The 17,907-nt window shown below is 40.0% G+C and overlaps 1 protein-coding gene across 2 annotated transcripts in view; it reads left to right on the top strand.

Moving 5' to 3' along the window:
* LOC120542793 (gamma-aminobutyric acid receptor subunit beta-2) overlaps window positions 1-17,907 on the top strand; it is a 317,891-nt gene that overhangs the window by 275,552 nt on the left and 24,432 nt on the right. For both annotated transcript variants that reach the window (XM_039775446.1, XM_039775447.1), the window contains exon 6: window positions 17,339-17,476. In XM_039775446.1, coding sequence (XP_039631380.1) covers window positions 17,339-17,476 — 138 coding nt within the window. The remainder of the gene's footprint in view (window positions 1-17,338; window positions 17,477-17,907) is intronic.

Genomic DNA, 17,907 nt, shown 5'->3' on the forward strand with positions numbered 1-17,907 from the left:
AAAAATTGAAGCTGTTTCTAATCTCGATATTGTTAAATTTTGGACGCTCCGTTATAGACAAATTATTTAATCGAGAGGTGGAGGGTTGTGGGGAGCTTACTGATGGCTCTGGAGATGAAGGATTCTCCGTATGCGAGGTAGAGGGCTGTGGAGAGTTTACTGACAGCTCTGGAGACAAAGGATTCTCCGTATGCGAGGTAGAGGGCTGTGGAGAGTTTACTGACAGCTCTGGAGACAAAGGATTCTCCGTATGCGAGGTAGAGGGCTGTGGAGAGTTGGTTTCAAGACTCAAGTTTACCCCGGACTAATTAGTTACTCCTGATCCTGTCTGAGGATGCGGGGGTGAATTACCCGACTCTGTTAAGCCAGGCAAGTGTTGAAGATGGGCCTTACTGGGCCCTAAGGTAGAAGGAGGTCTTACAGGGTCAGTCGACGTGGCTGAGTCATCGACCGTTAACTGCTAAAGTGGGGCTCTACTTGTTCCTGAGGTACCTAATGTACACGATGTACGTGAGGCCCCTGATATCCCTGAGGTAGAAGGTTGTGGGGAATTTACATTTGTGTCTAGGGCATTATGCTGTTGTGAAGGGACTGAAGACGTTCTGGCCTCAGAAGAGGTATTCCTCAAAAGCTTCAGCAGAGTGTTAACTATGGCTATTTCATCAGAATTTAGAACCTGGAAGCAATTATTTATGAGTTCAAAATTGTCGGATGTGTTATGGGGATTGGTGATTTAACAATTTCAGGAGATCGTGGAGGGGTGGGGATTTTAGAGAATATTCAAGGTTATCAGATATCTCTTTTAATAGTCTCAGGTTTTCACTGGACGGTCTTTTCCTACCTATACGCCCTCCAGAATATTCACACTCACTGTCTGTATCACCGCCGTTGCTGCCACTGTTGCTGCTGTCACTATCGCTGCTGCTGCCGGTAGACCCGTTTTCAGGCATGACCTAAATTTAATCAAAGGTTACAGTTATGATCACAGAGTATAATAATAATCATTTGCATTCAAAGTTATTTTTCAAGCAAAAAAGTAATATAAAACCTATTGTTTAAGCATACAGATGCATCAAATGTAAGCTCATTTCGGGTATGGAATTGTACATAGAAGGTTCTAATTCTACAAATTGCTCCAGTAACAGGCGAAGGATTTCAGTCAGCTCTTCCAGTCTTTCTTGATGTCTCTGTTCATGTTCAGGCCGAAGGGAATATCGGTTGAATAACGATTTCTACGCCGAGGTCCACAGTCAGAGTGAGTCGTTGTCGGTGAAGGGGACACCCGGCAGGCTGAATGCCATCTGCTGCTGTCTGAGGGCACGGGAGAATGCCGACCGATGCTCTTAGAGGGCGTGGGAGAATGCTAAACGCTGATCTCAGAGGGGGGTGGTGTTTGTGGTGCCTGCCAGTTACAGTAGAGTGCTAGATTTTCTGAACCATCCAACAATTGCGTTAAAACACCCGGGGAACTAGAACCTGAAAATAAAAGTATGCCCTTCACAGTTAAAGACCTCTTTTCACAAAATCTGGAGATACGTATGTACCCTGGGTTTCTTCGATAAACTGGAAATGACATTTACTGAGGTTGTACAACTCAGGGGATTCCGTTTGAAAAACTCTTTCGTTCTGTAAAGGATTTTCGTCTACAAAAAACAAAAGGAATACGCTCTTTAAAACAACAGTCCACACACTCTCTCACACTCACACACACACACACACACACACACTGCTCATGCAGATAAATAACCCTGCACGTTTTAATCCGCGTCACCCCATTTTCACTCCCAGTTCAGACAGATAGAAGCATGGCAATATAAAAAAAAAAATTCTATTTTATGGTGGCTAGACAGACTCTCGCACATGCTATTTGTAGCAACCCGAAGCATTTTAACAAAGCGCACGAGCACTCCATACAGTAAGATGGGCACAAACTTTTTCAGATTAGACAACTGGGTCTCATAAATACAGGAATATGTTATAATATTCATTTAGCCCATGATTCAACAATACACATGACACATCTAAAAATCATCCGGACTTTGGGCTTGACAATTCTGAATTAAAATAATTACATTTAATTTAGCAGAATGAATGAAAGCGCATACATTACAAGAGCGTTCTTAATCACAGGCACTCTTTAACAAAGCGCATGAGCACTCCATGCAGTAAGATGGACACAAACTTTTTCAGATTAGACAGCCGGGCCTCATAAATACAGGAACATCTATATAATAAAAGCCCAGCGTGGTGTCCGTGTCCGCGTTCCTTTTGGCTGTATAGCCGCCCTGTAGAAAAGCCCCAGTCCGTCCCCTCTCAGAATTCCTGCTTAACCCCCTCCGCTCTTTACCCTTTGCTTTTATTTTTCCTGTTCCCGAAAATCTTTTCAAAACAAAAGTAAAGAAATAGACAGAGCGTCACATTAACGTCTTCTCCCCTCTGTCTATTAAATAATCAATAAAATGAAATAAAAAAATCACGAAAGAAACAGAAACCACAACCTACCCTTACAGCGTCCACCGTGCTTCTGGTGTTACAGCCAAACACGTGGTGTATGCAGGTTATGAGGTGTGACGCTAATTAATGCCCGCACTACAACAGATTATATTGTTCATATACTATTAACTATTTACAGGGATCAACTCTTTTAGGTAAGTTCATAACAAAAAAAAAAATTAAATTATAAATAACCTGTGCACTTGAGTATTTCGAGCCCCGCGTCTGAGTCGGATGGTTCCCCTGGTCCCAATTGATGTGTTTCACTATGCCCACTATGCCTTTCCGTCTTCATCTACCCATGTGCACTTGTACGGAGGAGACCTTACGGAACAATGCCGAAACGAAACGCAACTAAACCTGCTGCTGCGAGAGAGGACACATTACAGCGTGATCACGAAGCAAAGAGGAAAAGGAGTGACAGTCGCTCGCAAGAAACGGACACTCAGCATTCACACAGATTAGCTCAACGACGCGTCTCTGCCGCACAATGAAAGGCAACTGAAACCCCTATAGAGATGGAAGACAGATTACGCCATGATCGCAAAAGAAAGAGGCAAAAGCGTGCCAATGAGACACAAGACAAGAGGTCCTTACAATTGAGTCCTTCAACTGTGGTCATCCAACGCGCAGCGTAGCGCGCACCAAGTTGCTAGTGTTATAATATTCATTTAGCCAATGATTCAACAATACACATGACACATCTAAAAATCATCTGGACTTTGGGTTCACCAATTCTGAATTAAAATAATTACATTTCATATATAGAAATGAATGAAAGCGCAAGAGCGTTCGTAATCACACGCACAAGTGCGCACACACGCACATGGGAACTTTGTAAACACTTTAGCAATTTTTAAGAAAATTCTTGCCTGCTTTGTCATAATTGATCGGAGAATCTATTTGTATATAAATTTCTACTGAAAAAGAAATGTAAAAATTCATCCGTACGTTTTTAAATAAAACTTGATTCATGTATCCTGACACATATGCCAATACACACCCAGCTTACAGTATACTCAAAATGCACTCTCACGGACAGTTCATGCAGTTAATTAAGACCTATACATTTAAAGCCTCATAAATACCGGTTTGGGGTAATAGTTTGCATTAAAATAATTACATTTCATTTGGCAAGTGGTTAGGGGTGCTCGTGTGGGACTGTTTGCGCGCTTTCATCTCGCCCGTGTCCGACCCCTCAAACTCACACACGCAAGCTCAGATAACCAATCCACGCACGTAAGATATTTTTTTTAAAATGGATTTTACTGTCTCCCGAGTTGGCTCGGATATACAGATCCAAGGAAAAAATATAAGGAATTAGACCTCCGTTTTTTAATACATGCTCGTTTAACGCGAATAGTATTCATGAATAGGGTTTAATAATAATAATCAAAAAATAGGGCTCACCATGTTGATCGGGGACGACGCTCTTTGCAAAATAGTCAGTATGAAGAATGTTAATATTGCATTTTAGCCATTAAAATTACAAAGTACAAAGCAACGTTCAAATAATGCCGATATGACCCACCATTTTCAGAGAAATTCGTCTTGTCGTTCTGAGTGGCTTGCATGTGAGTGAGACCGAGGTCCAGTCGCAGTGTTATTTTATATGAAAACACAGGAATTTTTTGAAGTTTGAATGGTAATTTATAATCACAGATATGGGCCATTTGCCAGACAATTTACACGGGCTGGTAATGGAATCTGTCTGGTCTGTTTAGACAGAAATTTCATATTTCGTGTCAGATCTTATGGTTCTGTTTAGATCTGAACATTTTTTGTGCCATCCTGTGAGTTGCACAGCTAAAGGGTGATCCTACACTCTCTTAGCTTTATACGAGCGGCACATTTTTCAAAAGAGATGAAAAATGACCTCCGTGTCCTTCAAAGTGCCTTTCTTTACTAGCAGAAGGACCTCAAAGAATTCCTCAGTGGGGTGGGGCAATTTGGGGTGGGAGATTACAACACTGTGTCAGCCTTTGAGTTGCACAGCTGAAGTGAGAAGCTAGAAAGCTCCACGCGGCCAGCAAAGTTGGGAGATTACACAGACAGCTGTTGACCAACAGACACTGGAGCGCGCGATTTCCTGCTCAGAGTCTTTAGATTCGAAGAAAATACTTCGCTTTTTATACAGCACTTTCAGAAGGAAGCACACGTCCTCCGGAGAGAGGACTGGGAAATGTGGGGAGGCCCTTCAGGCCGGCAGGGTACGGATAGGAACGTGCTCGGACTTGTCCAGGGCCAAGACAGCAACCTGCCTGGAGTTGTCAAGGGCCGACCTTGGGCATGTCTGGGCTTGTCGAGGTAAAGGCTGTAACATGCCTGGGCTTGTCCTGGGGAGAGGGGGCTGGGAAGTGGGTGGGGCGGTGGTGGGTTCAAAGAGGGGGCAGACATCCATCAAAATGCCCTTAACAGATTGTTTGACCAATCAGGTGCAGGGGGCGGGTTCAAGGCGGAGTCTGGGCAGGGACAGGGTGTCCACCAATCCACCACCAGGGCCTCCCTTCGCATCCAACAATGACATGGAGGGGTGGAGCCAAATCGGGAGTGACTTCCGGTCTTATGTCATAAAGGGGCGGGACTTAAGGTCATTAATCATTTTGATTGCCAGCTTGACAGACGGTCCCTGGTTAATACTACTGTCACGCCGGAAGGGGCGTGGATTCACAAAGCCACCGACAAGTGAGACACCTATGGCGCACGCAGGAAGGAGCCACGCCCACCAACTCCTAGACCATTGGATACGACGACAACTCACAGAGCCACGCCCACCAACTCGGACGCGATGACACAGAAAAACCGGCGTCATTTATATTCGTCTGTCATAGAGGTCACATGCAGCTCCGACATACGTTGACTGTTCATAGAGGCATGTTTCTCGCGGAGGTGAATCGCCATATGCAGCATGTAAAACTGTTTGCGAGATGGGGTATCATATGGGATCCTTAAAACATTCCTTTACAACTGAGGTTAAAATACAATGAAGTGAGCAGTCTTTAAAAAACAAGTTTTCGGTTACGACGAACGACCACGTGCACCACTCGCTACCACCGTGGTCGGGTGTCTTGATGGATTATATATAGAAAGGCAGCCAAAACCGCACAGAGCAATGAAAAGTCTACGTGAGTCACAGGTGCATCTGGACTGTACAAAGACAACAACGACTCGAGTGACAAGTTGGAGGTGGGCACATGAACAGACAGTGTATACTGAATGAGAAATCAGCAGACTAGCATGATAGAGGGAGCGGATTGAACGTCCTTCTCCTCTCCTCCCGTTCCACCCTCCGCGCCTGAGTGCTGCACGGACGATTGTGTGTTGGTTCATTCCGTGCATTGGTTAAAACCCAATTAAGGAGGCAGTCTTTAAAAACCAATAAGCCCTGTGCCTCTGTTTCATTACCGTCTCACCTGCTTAACCAATGCAGGCCCTGCAACAGTCAAGATGCTCTCTCGGCAGCTGACCTTCTCTGTGCCTGACCGGTTCACACAGAGGCACCACATGACCAGGTGGTGTGCATGCTTCGAGAACGAGGATGGACGTGACAGGACTATCTTAAGAAGAGGCATGTTTGTCACGGATGTAAATCGCTATAGAATTCAAAAACGCTGGCGTGATGCACATGCAGAGCAGGTTAGATATAATGAAAGTACTAAAGTTCGAAAGTCTCAAAAAAATGATAGTAAAGATCGCTTTAGCGCAAACAAATGGAAATTATTACTCGGTGAAATAACGGAACAGCGAAAACAGATTGAATATATTATTCGTATTTAAACTCAGAGGCTTGTAGATCGTCTAATTCGTGTTGCCATCAGGGAAAAGTAGTGCTTCTTCCCAATGAAGAGGTGTATCCGTGAGAATTAAAATATTTGTTGTTTGGTAAAAGTGAAATCCACATACGCTAGCGGCAGAGATGCGAAGTTGTTGGCGCGTATCACAGGGTTGGCCAGCAAAGCGAGCAGGGGGCAAAGCCCCCTAGTATTTCATAATTTTTTTAGGTTTTCCTCCATGCCCCTTAGATTGCAATGTAATGTGCCAGTTTGGGAAAGGTAATTGTTTTATTTAAATATACAGTAATCCCTCGCTATATCGCGCTTCGACTTTCGCGGCTTCACTTTATCACGGATTTTAAATGTAAGCATATCTAAATATATATCACGGATTTTTCGCTGGTTCGCAGATTTCTGCGGACAGTGGGTCTTTTAATTTATGGTACATGCTTCCTTAGTTTGTTTGCCCAGTTGATTTCATACAAGGGACGCTATTGGTGGATGGTTTAGAAGCTACCCAATCAGAACATGTATTCCATATTAACTAAAACTCCTCAATGCTATAAGATATGCTTCCTGCGCGGTGCTTTATTGTTTGCTTGTCTCTGCCTCTATCTCACCCTCTCTGACATTCTCTGCGCCTGACGAAGGGGGTATGAGCAGAGGTGCTGTTTGCACAGAGGCTGTTTGCTTAGAAGATACTGACGCTCCTCTAAAAAATGCTGCTTTATTGTGGTGCTCGGCATATTTAAAAGCACAAAAGCACACGTATTGATTTTTTGATTATTTGCATTAATCTCGTGCTCTCTCTCTGACGTTCTCTGCCCCTGATGGAGGGGGTGTGAGCAGAGGGGTTGTTTGCACAGAGGCTGTTTGCTTAGAAGATACTGACGCTCCTCTAAAAAATGCCACTTTATTGCGGTGCTTTGACAAACTTAAAAGCACACGTATTGATTTTTTGATTGTTTGCTTTTCTTTGCGAGCGCTCTCTCTCTTTTTCTCTGAACTTCTCTGCTCCTAATGCAGACACTCCTTTGAAGAGAAGATATGTTTGCATTCTTTTAATTGTGAGAAAGAACTGTCATCTCTGTCTTGTCATGGAGCACAGTTTAAACTTTTGACTAAAGGGTGTTATTTTATGTCTAGATAGCTCTAATAATGTTAACAGTGTGGAAGACTTTATAAGGGCTTAAAATATATAAAAATAACTATACAAACATATGGTCTCTACTTCGCGGATTTTCATCTATCACGGGGAGTTCTGGAACGCAACCCCCACGATCGAGGAGGGATCACTGTATAGAAAGCGATTAACTTTAGAACATTATTTCATGTGTAAATGTATATATAGCATGTTTGTGAAGAAATAAATTTGATTTGAAAAATACCAAACTTATCCTTTTAACTTGATTTATAATATATATATATATAATATATATATATATATATATAGATATAATATATATATATATATATATATATATATATATATATATATTCTCATGTCCAGAGCCTGTTGGTGCAAAGGTGCCACCTATTAAAGTTAAGTGAATCTGGACATTGAGGCCATGACCCTCGACTTCTTAATTGTGTAATAATACTGAATCTGTGGTCCTGGGGTCTGCCATTTATGTAACTCATGAGGCCTGCCTAGCGGTCCAAATAGGCTTCAACCGGTACTGGTCAGGATTGCAAAATTAAACTCATAAAAGTGTTTCAATTATGAATTATTATTTTTATTTACTTTTATGAACACAAGAAAAAATATAATTAGAATGTTTCTATCATGTCATATTTAAATACAAACTTGAAGTGAAATTTAATTTATTTAATTTAATTAATTAATTTACGGTTTCCTCCGGGTGCTCTGGTTTACTCTCACAGTCCAAAGACATGCAGGTTAGGTGCATTGGCGATTCTAAATTGTCCCTACTGTGTGCTTGGTGTGTGGGTGTGTGTGTCCTGCGGTGGGCTGGCGCCCTACCCAGGGTTTGTTTCCTGCCTTGTGTTGGCTGGGATTGGCTCCAGCAGACACCCGTGACCCTATAGTTTGGATATGGTGGGTTGGATAATGGATGGATGGATAATTAATTTAACATGAAAATATTTATATCAATCTAGTATCTATACTAATAAAAGGCAAAGCTCTCACTGACTCACTCACTCACTCACTCACAAACTTATCACTAATTCTCTAACTTCCCGTGTAGGTAGAAGGCTGAAATTTGGCAGGCTCATTCCTTACAGCTTACTTACAAAAGTTGGGCAGGTTTCATTTCGAAATACTACGTGTAATGGTCATAACTGGAACCTATTTTTTCATCCATCTACTATAATAGACTTCTGCTCTATGCCCGTGGGAGGCGGGGTTATGCCTCCCACGTAATTTAGTGCCTGCCCATATAAGGCCGTCCGTCAGCGGCAATCCAATAGAAACACTGCCGCTAAATATTCACAGGTGAAGGACTGTGCTTATGCAGAGGAAGATGAGATGGTCAGGGTGGTGTTTGGCACACTCAGCGAAACTGCGAGAGAAACTTTTAAGTGCCGGGTCTTATCTAACATTAAATACAGCTGTGGACATCGCACGAGATGGCACCAGCACAGCTGGGAACCTTTGATGCATGTACACCGAGCGGCTCACATGAAATGACACAGTGCACAGACAAAAAGCAACAGTTCCAAAGAATGCTGAACAAAAACTGAATTACACAATTGAGAAGGCAGAAAAAAATTATGAAGCGTGTGATACATACAAGCATATTCATAAGTGCAACTTCTGCGGAAACAAAGCACACGGTGGAAAAAGTCAATGTCCCGCTAAAGGAAGACAGTGTAAAAAAAAACCCGTTCATGCAGTGTGTCAGGTCTCAGATAAAGAGGAAGATGAGCTGTTTATTGATGCAGTAAGAAACGAATCAATGAATGAAACCTGTTATCTTTACAACGATTGACAAACACGGAATGTAACTTGAACACAACACATCCTACAAATACAAACCTGATTGAAAGAAATAATGATAATCAAATCCTTGATAAACAAAAAAATAAACAACACAATAATAATCTCTCCTCCTCGCCCAGACACTTCGCCCTACCTCCCAGCTCAGCTCAATGTCTGGACTGGCCCATAGTCCTTTTATGCACCCTGACCCGGAAGTGTTCCTGCCCAATCAGACCACAGTTCTTTATTCCTTCCGGGTCAGGGTAAACAGTCCTTTTCTTTAACCCGGGAGCACGTCGTTCCTTCCTGTCACGTGACCGTTATAGGGCACACAAGAGCCCACGAGCCCCCCTACAGCGACTCCCGGTGGCCCCCAAGGTATCCTACATACTACATAGTCCATGAGGCCCTGCTGGAACTCGGGTCGCGATCCTGCTGTCGGGAGAGCTCCTCCTGGCGGCCTGGGGGTGAGGGCCGGAGCACGAAGCCGGCAGTCCTCCACAATACAGTATGTATGTATATGTATATATATGTGTGTGTGTATATATATATATATATATATATATATATATATGCCAGCAACACTCATGACAATGACAACACAATTACATTGTCAATCATATTACGTTATTATTAAAATGTTTCCTTTTCTTTTTCATTACTTCTTTAACACACTACTTCTCCGCTGCGAAGCGCGGGTATTTTGCTAGTTTTAAACATATATGTAAAGAAAACAAAAACACATATTCATTGACCTATATATAACATCTCTAGTTTTTGTCACTTCTTAGATTTTTTGATGCAAAACTTCATTTGGTGGCCTGTCATGCATACATTTCTGGTGCGTCCCTATGAATCATCCAGCAGTAGTCTGCCATCATTATAATATCCCGATGTCCCTGGTACCTTCTTTCCATGTCTTTCTTATCCTGATGAAATCTTTCACCCTGCTCTTCACTCACTGCTTAAAGGTTTGAAGGGAGCAATCCCAAATATGAGTCTAAAAAGAGAACTTTTAGACTTGTGTTGCACCCAATTCCTAAAACTTAATACATTCTTCACAAGTTCTTTATATTTTGGATCTTTCTTGTTACCTAAAAACATAGAAGTTAATTCTTTGAATGTTATCCAAGCCTCTCCTTCTAGGTGGTTCACTTTTATCATCAAATTCGACCTCAGAAATCAGTTTCCTAATACAGGTAAAATTCCATTACAACGAACTCCCAGGGACCTAAAAAATATTTCGTTATAATGAAAATTTTGTTGTAATGAGATTCTGTATTTGTTACTATAGTGCTTTCTTTAACTTGTGCCCAGGCGTTCGCAATCATTTCAATAGCTTCTTTTGTGTTCATTTTAATCTTCTCCTGCCTACAAGTTATGCTGACGAAAATTTTTCTCAGCATTTCCTTGCGATAATACACTTTTCCGAAGTGTGATTGCATCTTCTGTGGAAGATTGTTTGTCCGTTGCTGAGGCAGGGCAAAAACAGGCTCATAGCGCTGCAGTGAAGTGACACAGAAGCAGATCATAAAAGATCGGGGTCGTGCTTTAAGTCCCTGTCTTGCATTATAAAACGTGAGGCTGAGTCTCAGGAGTTTAGGAAAACCAGCTTTATTCATCTTGAAACAGGAAAGGCACAGTTATTTATTGTAGCGTGATCTGCCAATCTGCTATACACAGACACAGCAGTCAGGTTGCAGCACCCATCGATATCTTTTCTGTTTTCTGTGGCGGAGAGACGCAACATAGCTGAGAGACACAGAATATCTTTGAGCCAGCTGTTGCCCTGGCAACAGATAAACAGTTTTCCATAGACGCGGAGATTGGACTTCGTGACACTTTTCGGCATGGTGTCTAGTTGGGGGAGGTCCCAAGAGAGTTTACAAACCTCACATTTTCTTGAATGAGTGCCGCATTAATAGGAATGTTTCTTGAACGAACATCTATGAACCACATAAAAACGGCTTTTTCAACGTCTTCAAATGCAGCGATTCACATACATTTGCAACCCATGATTTTTTTTTCTTTTTTTGCTCGGTCTTTCAAGAAAGTTGACAGCGTCAATGGCAAAATTTCGAATTCACTGGCAACGTTTTTTTTTTAGCCGCAATCGAGCGGCAAAATGTAAAGTTTTTTCTAATATGAACTGCTATCATTTTTTCGTGTTTGCCATTTCTATAGGAGGGTGACAATGAGTTAAATTCCAATGGATGTTTTTTAAATGTTGACGAGCAATAAGCAAAAGGCATCACTGAAAACCGCAGGAAACAAAAAGGGCAAAAAAAAAAACAGTATAAGGAAAGTTCAAAGAAAGAAAAAAAATTACAGTGTTTCTGTTTGGGGATCATTGTGCACAACTGAGCTGTGGCCACAGAACTAACTGCTCTGCAGATGATTCATTCAGGAATTTCAAGGTCTTTTGGGCACTTCGTTATAATGAAAGTATCTGCTGAATGTACTTCGTAGTACAAAAACATCAGACAGGCTCCATCTTTTCATAGTGCTTTGGCAAACTGCTTTATTAAACCAAACTTAAAATGATGGGTTTAGGCAGGAGCATGATATCTGGAACCACCAAGCTAGGTCTGATGATGTTTATGGCACCAAGCTGTAGCTTTTTTTCTAGCTGGCCACTCCATTTAACCCAATGTCAGTTCTTGGCCCTGCTGTCCCGCTCACAAAGGAAATGTCGTCATTTTGTATGACTGACTGCTGACCCAGCAGGATACATAGAACCTTCAGGTCCCCACATATGAACTAAAGGGGCTCATTGTAGTTAATTTTCTCAAAATGATTTTCATAGTTTTAAACATAGATTTTAATATTAAAAATATTGAATTCAAACAATTTATCATTGAAATAAAATATTTATATTTAATTAATTATAGCGTGAAAGCAAAAAATAATATATAATTGACAGCTAATGTGTTTTGTGAATGTTACATGAGGGAGTAAAATGTTTTTAATTTTTGAATTTAGCACCCCAAAATATATAGAAATGACAAGAAATAATCAAAACTTTTTTCAATGTATATCTGCAAAATTATTTTATGGTACTTTTGTAGTGCAGTGGTTAAAGGTGCAGTTTCCGTTAAGTGTTTGGGTTTGATCCCTGGTCCAGGCACCATCAGAGTGCATTTCCCCATTTCCCGTGTGTATGTCCTCTGTATACTTCGGCTTCCATCCACTTCCTAAAGATGTGCTGATGAGGCTAACTGTTCAATTATTTCCTTGCATGTAATTTTAAAGAAACACATTCATTAAAAGTAAATATTGGAAAGCAGAGGCTGAAGACACAATGCGTGTAATCTCAGAAGATTTGGTCAGCATATGAGAATAATGAATTTTATTTCACAAGATTTCACATTAGAAAAGCATCAACGTCTTTTATTCTCATGACCCCAGTATCTCCTTATTAGTTTTCTGAACCCACTTTTTCATTTCATGGTCAAAGACAGCTAGAGCCTACATTAGCAGTATTAAATGCAAGGACTGGGATGCCAGTCTATCTCAGGGTATATGTAGTCTCACTATGCCAGTCTAAAATTGCTGATCAGCCAAACCTAAATGTCTTTGAGATGTTGGTGGAAAATTAAAGTGGTCCGGAATATTTCACAGTATTATGGTGATAAATTGTAGAATTGTTGATTGCTTCTTATTTAATGACTTCTTGATCAATTTATTTTGTCAACCCAGCTGGGAACATTGGACATATATTGGGGACAAACTGTGATGGTACTCCATAGCATCACTGCAATCACTTTCTCTCTCAGAGGAGTAATCAGTCCACTTAAAATTCAAGATTTTATACATGTTTAATTAATGTAGCAGGTCTGATAAAAGAACAAAAAAGGATCATCAGGGTGGTTGGCTTGATTCAGCTGTTTTCCAAAATACCGCATTCTGAATCAGCACAAAACAGGTTCTACTTAAAGATAAATGCAAAAGTCACATAGTGCAACTCCGTCTCATTAGGGTGCTTTCATATTCTTTGGAAACTTTACTGTATATTGAAAGCCTTCTGCACCTTTCGGCATTCATACTCACACAGTCTAAGAACATACTTGCCTGTAGTTCATTTAGAATTAAATATTAATACACTCATTTCAAATAATTCACAATGGAGTCAGTTGCTCTAGTACACAAAGCTGCTATATGTCCATGTCTTTGAGTGTTCTTGCTGCCACTGCTGTGGTGAAAGCAGTAAAAAGAACTGGATGATCAGTGCATGAAATAAAAAAAGAGTACAAGAGCTCTCTGCAGCAGTGATCATAAAGCTTACAACAACTCTATGTCACTCAGTGTCAGCCTTAAAATTATGTGTTTTGGATGTTAACTGTATTAACTACAGATATTGTAAATCTAGTATCTGGTTAATTCAGACCAAAGAAGCGGTGGATGGACCGGATCAGCGAAGACATGAAAATCGCCAATGTCACCCCAGAAGACGCTTTAGACCGAGCCAAATGGAGACGATGTTGCAAGAGAGCGGACCCTGCGATCAAGCGGGACACAACGCCAGGATGAAGAAGTATCTGGTTAATTCAATTGAGGGTTTCTGTACTGCTGGAAGCAGGGCAGAATTCAACCCTGGATGATGTGCCCGTCACAGGGCACACTCAGGCACACGCCCAAACTCAGTTATAGAGGAACAATTTTGAATTACCAGTTAACCTCACCTGCACCTCTCTGGGTGGGATTAAGCCTGGTAGACCTTGAAGAAATCCCATAGGGGGAATGTGCAGACACCACACAAGCAGTGCCAAGCCAGGATTCAAACCTCTGAGCTATGTGACGTCAAAGCTAACACCCATATCGCCATGCTACTCTGATTAACTTTCAACATATCATTATAGTAGACCTGCAAAATTAGCTCAAGTCATTTATAGACTTGACCATTTCTTTTTCACTAATATAAGTCCCATATCGAATGGTATTTTAGTATTGAGCCGTCCATGTCCAGCCTGTTGTTCGAATGTTCAATAATCACATCTCCGAGGCAACGACAATATCCTCAAATAGCACAAACCATGGCTCAGATGTCATTCATTTACAGACTACTATCACATTACCATCACAGAATGGTCTACTGCACTCAGCATGTCGCTTTGACTAGTTGCCTGGTTTTTAGATATCTTAAAACATTGCTGTCATTTGTAAGAGTTTGAAAGCATTTTATCTGCCTTGGGTCTCACGGTGCATATCAACTCCAAACACAAAATTTACTTTAGCAGTACCTCTGAAAATAAAAAGCAAAGGCAAAGATGCATTCAGGTAATACCTGTGTGTAGTTAAGTACAGGAGAGTGACTTGCCTCTTTCCTAATCCAAGAAAGGATGGCTGTTTTACAATAAGCAAAAACCCTATTGACTTGAGTATTGATATTTGAATTAAGTATGTGTGTTTAGGTTTAAGATGACAAAGGGTAAATTGAACAATCAATGAACACAGCATTATATTTATTGAACAAGACTTCAAGAAGATATCATGCTTTAATGGCTGTATGATGTGTCTTAAACTGCCACTAAGTACCAGTTTATAGGCTTACTTTATTGACTTACTCAGTTTTATATCAGACAACTGAATAGTGCACAGTAAATGAGATGTCTGGCATACATTGCAGTTTTATCTCTTTAGGAAAAAAAATCTTGCTCTTATATTAGTATCATGTTTACAACATTCAATATGGTGTCAAATAAGGAAATGTAGATGTTATTTATATATACGGTATAAGTTACTGTATATACGTACTGTGTGTGTGTTGAGTATCCCTAATACAAAATGTCTGGGACACCAGAAGTATTTTTGGATTTTGTAGCATCTGCATATACTGTACATGATGGGATATCTTGGGGATGGAACCCAAATCTAAACACAAAATTTATTTATGGTTTATATACACCCTACACGAGAGGTCCTCAATTACAGTCCTGAAAAGCCACAGTGGCTACAGGTTTTCATTCCAGCCAGTTTCCTAATTAGAACTCAGTCCTTGTTGATAATGAAACTTTAACTATTTAACCAGGTATTTAACTACTGTATATGCCTTTATAGTGTTTTTATTCATGCAAGAGAAATTTTAGTTACATTGTAGATCAGAGGTCCACAACTATAGTCCTGGAGGTCCACAGTGCCAGCAGTATTCAGCTAATTTCTTAATTAGCACCCATTTATTTACTACTAAAGCAAGACCTTTTTTGGACTTAATTGTGGTTATCTTGCCTGTTACAATTCAGAGCCCTTAATTGCCTGTTTTAGTTTTTAGCATCTGCATTTAAGTTTTAATTGTATGTTTCAGTTAATAATGAAATACAGATAACCAATAAACCAGCATCTCTCTAGCTAATGTGCTTCCTTTTAAACCTGTGCATATGCACCATGAAGTATCTGTGTTAAAAAATGTTTAGAAATAAATGAGAGGGGAATTGGAAGGACCGTTAAGTTTAAATCTGTTCTGGTCCACAAAACACATGGATAATGTTCTCAGAGAAGGAAACTCTACAGAGCAATTAATATTTCTCTTGCAGGAAAGAAAGCAGTAACACGCTTTATAGTCAAATACCAAGTGATGTTAGTGGTGAGTGTGAGACTTGTGCTATGATCTATGGGTGAGAGAAGTGAGGCTGTTAGTGACTGCTTATTCCACTGCTCCCTATACACTTGCATGTGACAACACACACACACACACACCATACCATAGAGTAGTAATAGTATTACTAACTAGCTGTGCTACCCATCTAAGATAGATTGAAATGTAAGTAATTACCGTAGACCTCAGCGTTAATATTTGTAAATGTTGGTGATTGCACCAACTGTTGGAATGACAAATACAATGTATTTTACTAGTAAAAATATTTGTGATGCACCATGTGGGAAAGGTAGTACATAAATAAAATATTATTACTATTATAATCTATTGGAATGACAGAGATATAACAACTAGAGTGACCCACAGACATTTTTATTAAGGTGGATAGTACTAGTGAGTACAGCATGTACAGTATACAATTATGGTTATTCCTTCAAAGCTGCAGAATTCTGGTTTGGATTCCTGATTCCAGGTGCTGCCTTTGTGGGGCCTACAGATTCTCTGTGTTAACCAATATCCTGTGTTAATATAAAATCAAAATGTCACCTTCTAAAATACACTGTGCACATTCTGAACAAATTCAGGTCTGACAGATCATCAGTTCTGCTTTTAACTGCATATATTCTCTCACTTTCTTTTATACGGATCTTTTAATATCATATTCCAAATATTCATTCAGTGATATGCTCCAATTTTAGTAAAAAAAATACTAAGAGTGATTGTGTCAGAGTTAACATGAGTATTTTGATTTTCTTGTAACAGTGCGAGTATTGGTTTCTTTCACAGTAGAAAAACCAAGCTAAAAAAAGTCTAGACAATAAGTTTGGACCTGATATTAGATATGTATTATTATTAGTAGTAGTAGTAGTGGTAATAGTAGTATTAGTAGTAGTAATAATATTACATTTATGCCACAAAGATCACTTAATTCAAGTAATAATGAATACAAAAGAGTATGGTTTTGAATAAAGGTAACATACTAAGATCAATATAATATTTTTTTTAAGCTGAACTAAATAGACCCAGACTAAACAGACTTGCATCCAAGTGATTATAGAAAAGAAGGCAAATAAGAAAGTTTTAACAATTTGAACTCGATATTTGCTTTAATATTGTTGCCTATATATTTAGTGAGTACCGTATGCTACACAAATAAAAATTCAAAAGCTTATGATGACCTTCTGCCTAGAACCTGCCCCTAGTTATGTCACTAACAGCAACATAAACACCCATGTTTTAACTTTTTTATTCTTAATACAATGAGAAACAAATCTTTGTGAGTTATCTTTTAGTAGATTATTGCATATATGTTATTCTTAGTTTGCCTTTACCAACCTACAGTCCTTTACATCTACCTTTTCACCAACGTGCTGCACAGGCTGGTTTAATTCTGACAGAGGCCATGGAAAAGATTCCAAATTTTATTAAACTGAACCAACCAATACCACTGCAATTCAACATGGAAAACAGCTACTCAACAGTACTATTTCTGGACAAGCATTTTAACAGATTTCACTTTTTGCTTCCTTTCTCTAGATGGTTATACTACAGATGACATTGAATTCTACTGGCGAGGTGGTGATAACGCTGTCTCTGGTGTGGAAAGGATAGAACTTCCCCAGTTTTCTATTGTGGACTACAAACTTATCTCCAAGAATGTTGTTTTCTCAACTGGTAAGTTTTAAAAGGATCGATACCTCTAAAAATCAAATAGTACAAGTGCTTGAAAAGAATCCAAGAAGCACCACAGATCTTCAGAAAGACAATTTTAATCTTTTAGAATGCTTTGTGAACCCCAGCTAACACAAGGCTGCTAATGACACAAGTGAGACCAGTATGTCGGGAAAACGAATCCTTCTAGGAGAGAGATGCCCAGAGTAGTTCCTTTTAATTACCTGACATCTCTACATTTCAATTTTTTCTCTGATAATTTCAATAGTTTCTAGCACCCCAGGCTTTTTACAGCACGGGCTTACATAGCTAGTTTTTTTATTATCTTCTTCTAGTGTTTTCTTATGCTGGTGGTCTATATATCCTGAAGATGTGATGACAGGTCTAAGTGTGAGAATTTTACTACAAATGTCCTGGACTAGTTTTGTTAGGAA

This window comes from Polypterus senegalus, chromosome 13, assembly GCF_016835505.1.
Source record: "Polypterus senegalus isolate Bchr_013 chromosome 13, ASM1683550v1, whole genome shotgun sequence".
NCBI lineage: Eukaryota > Metazoa > Chordata > Cladistia > Polypteriformes > Polypteridae > Polypterus > Polypterus senegalus.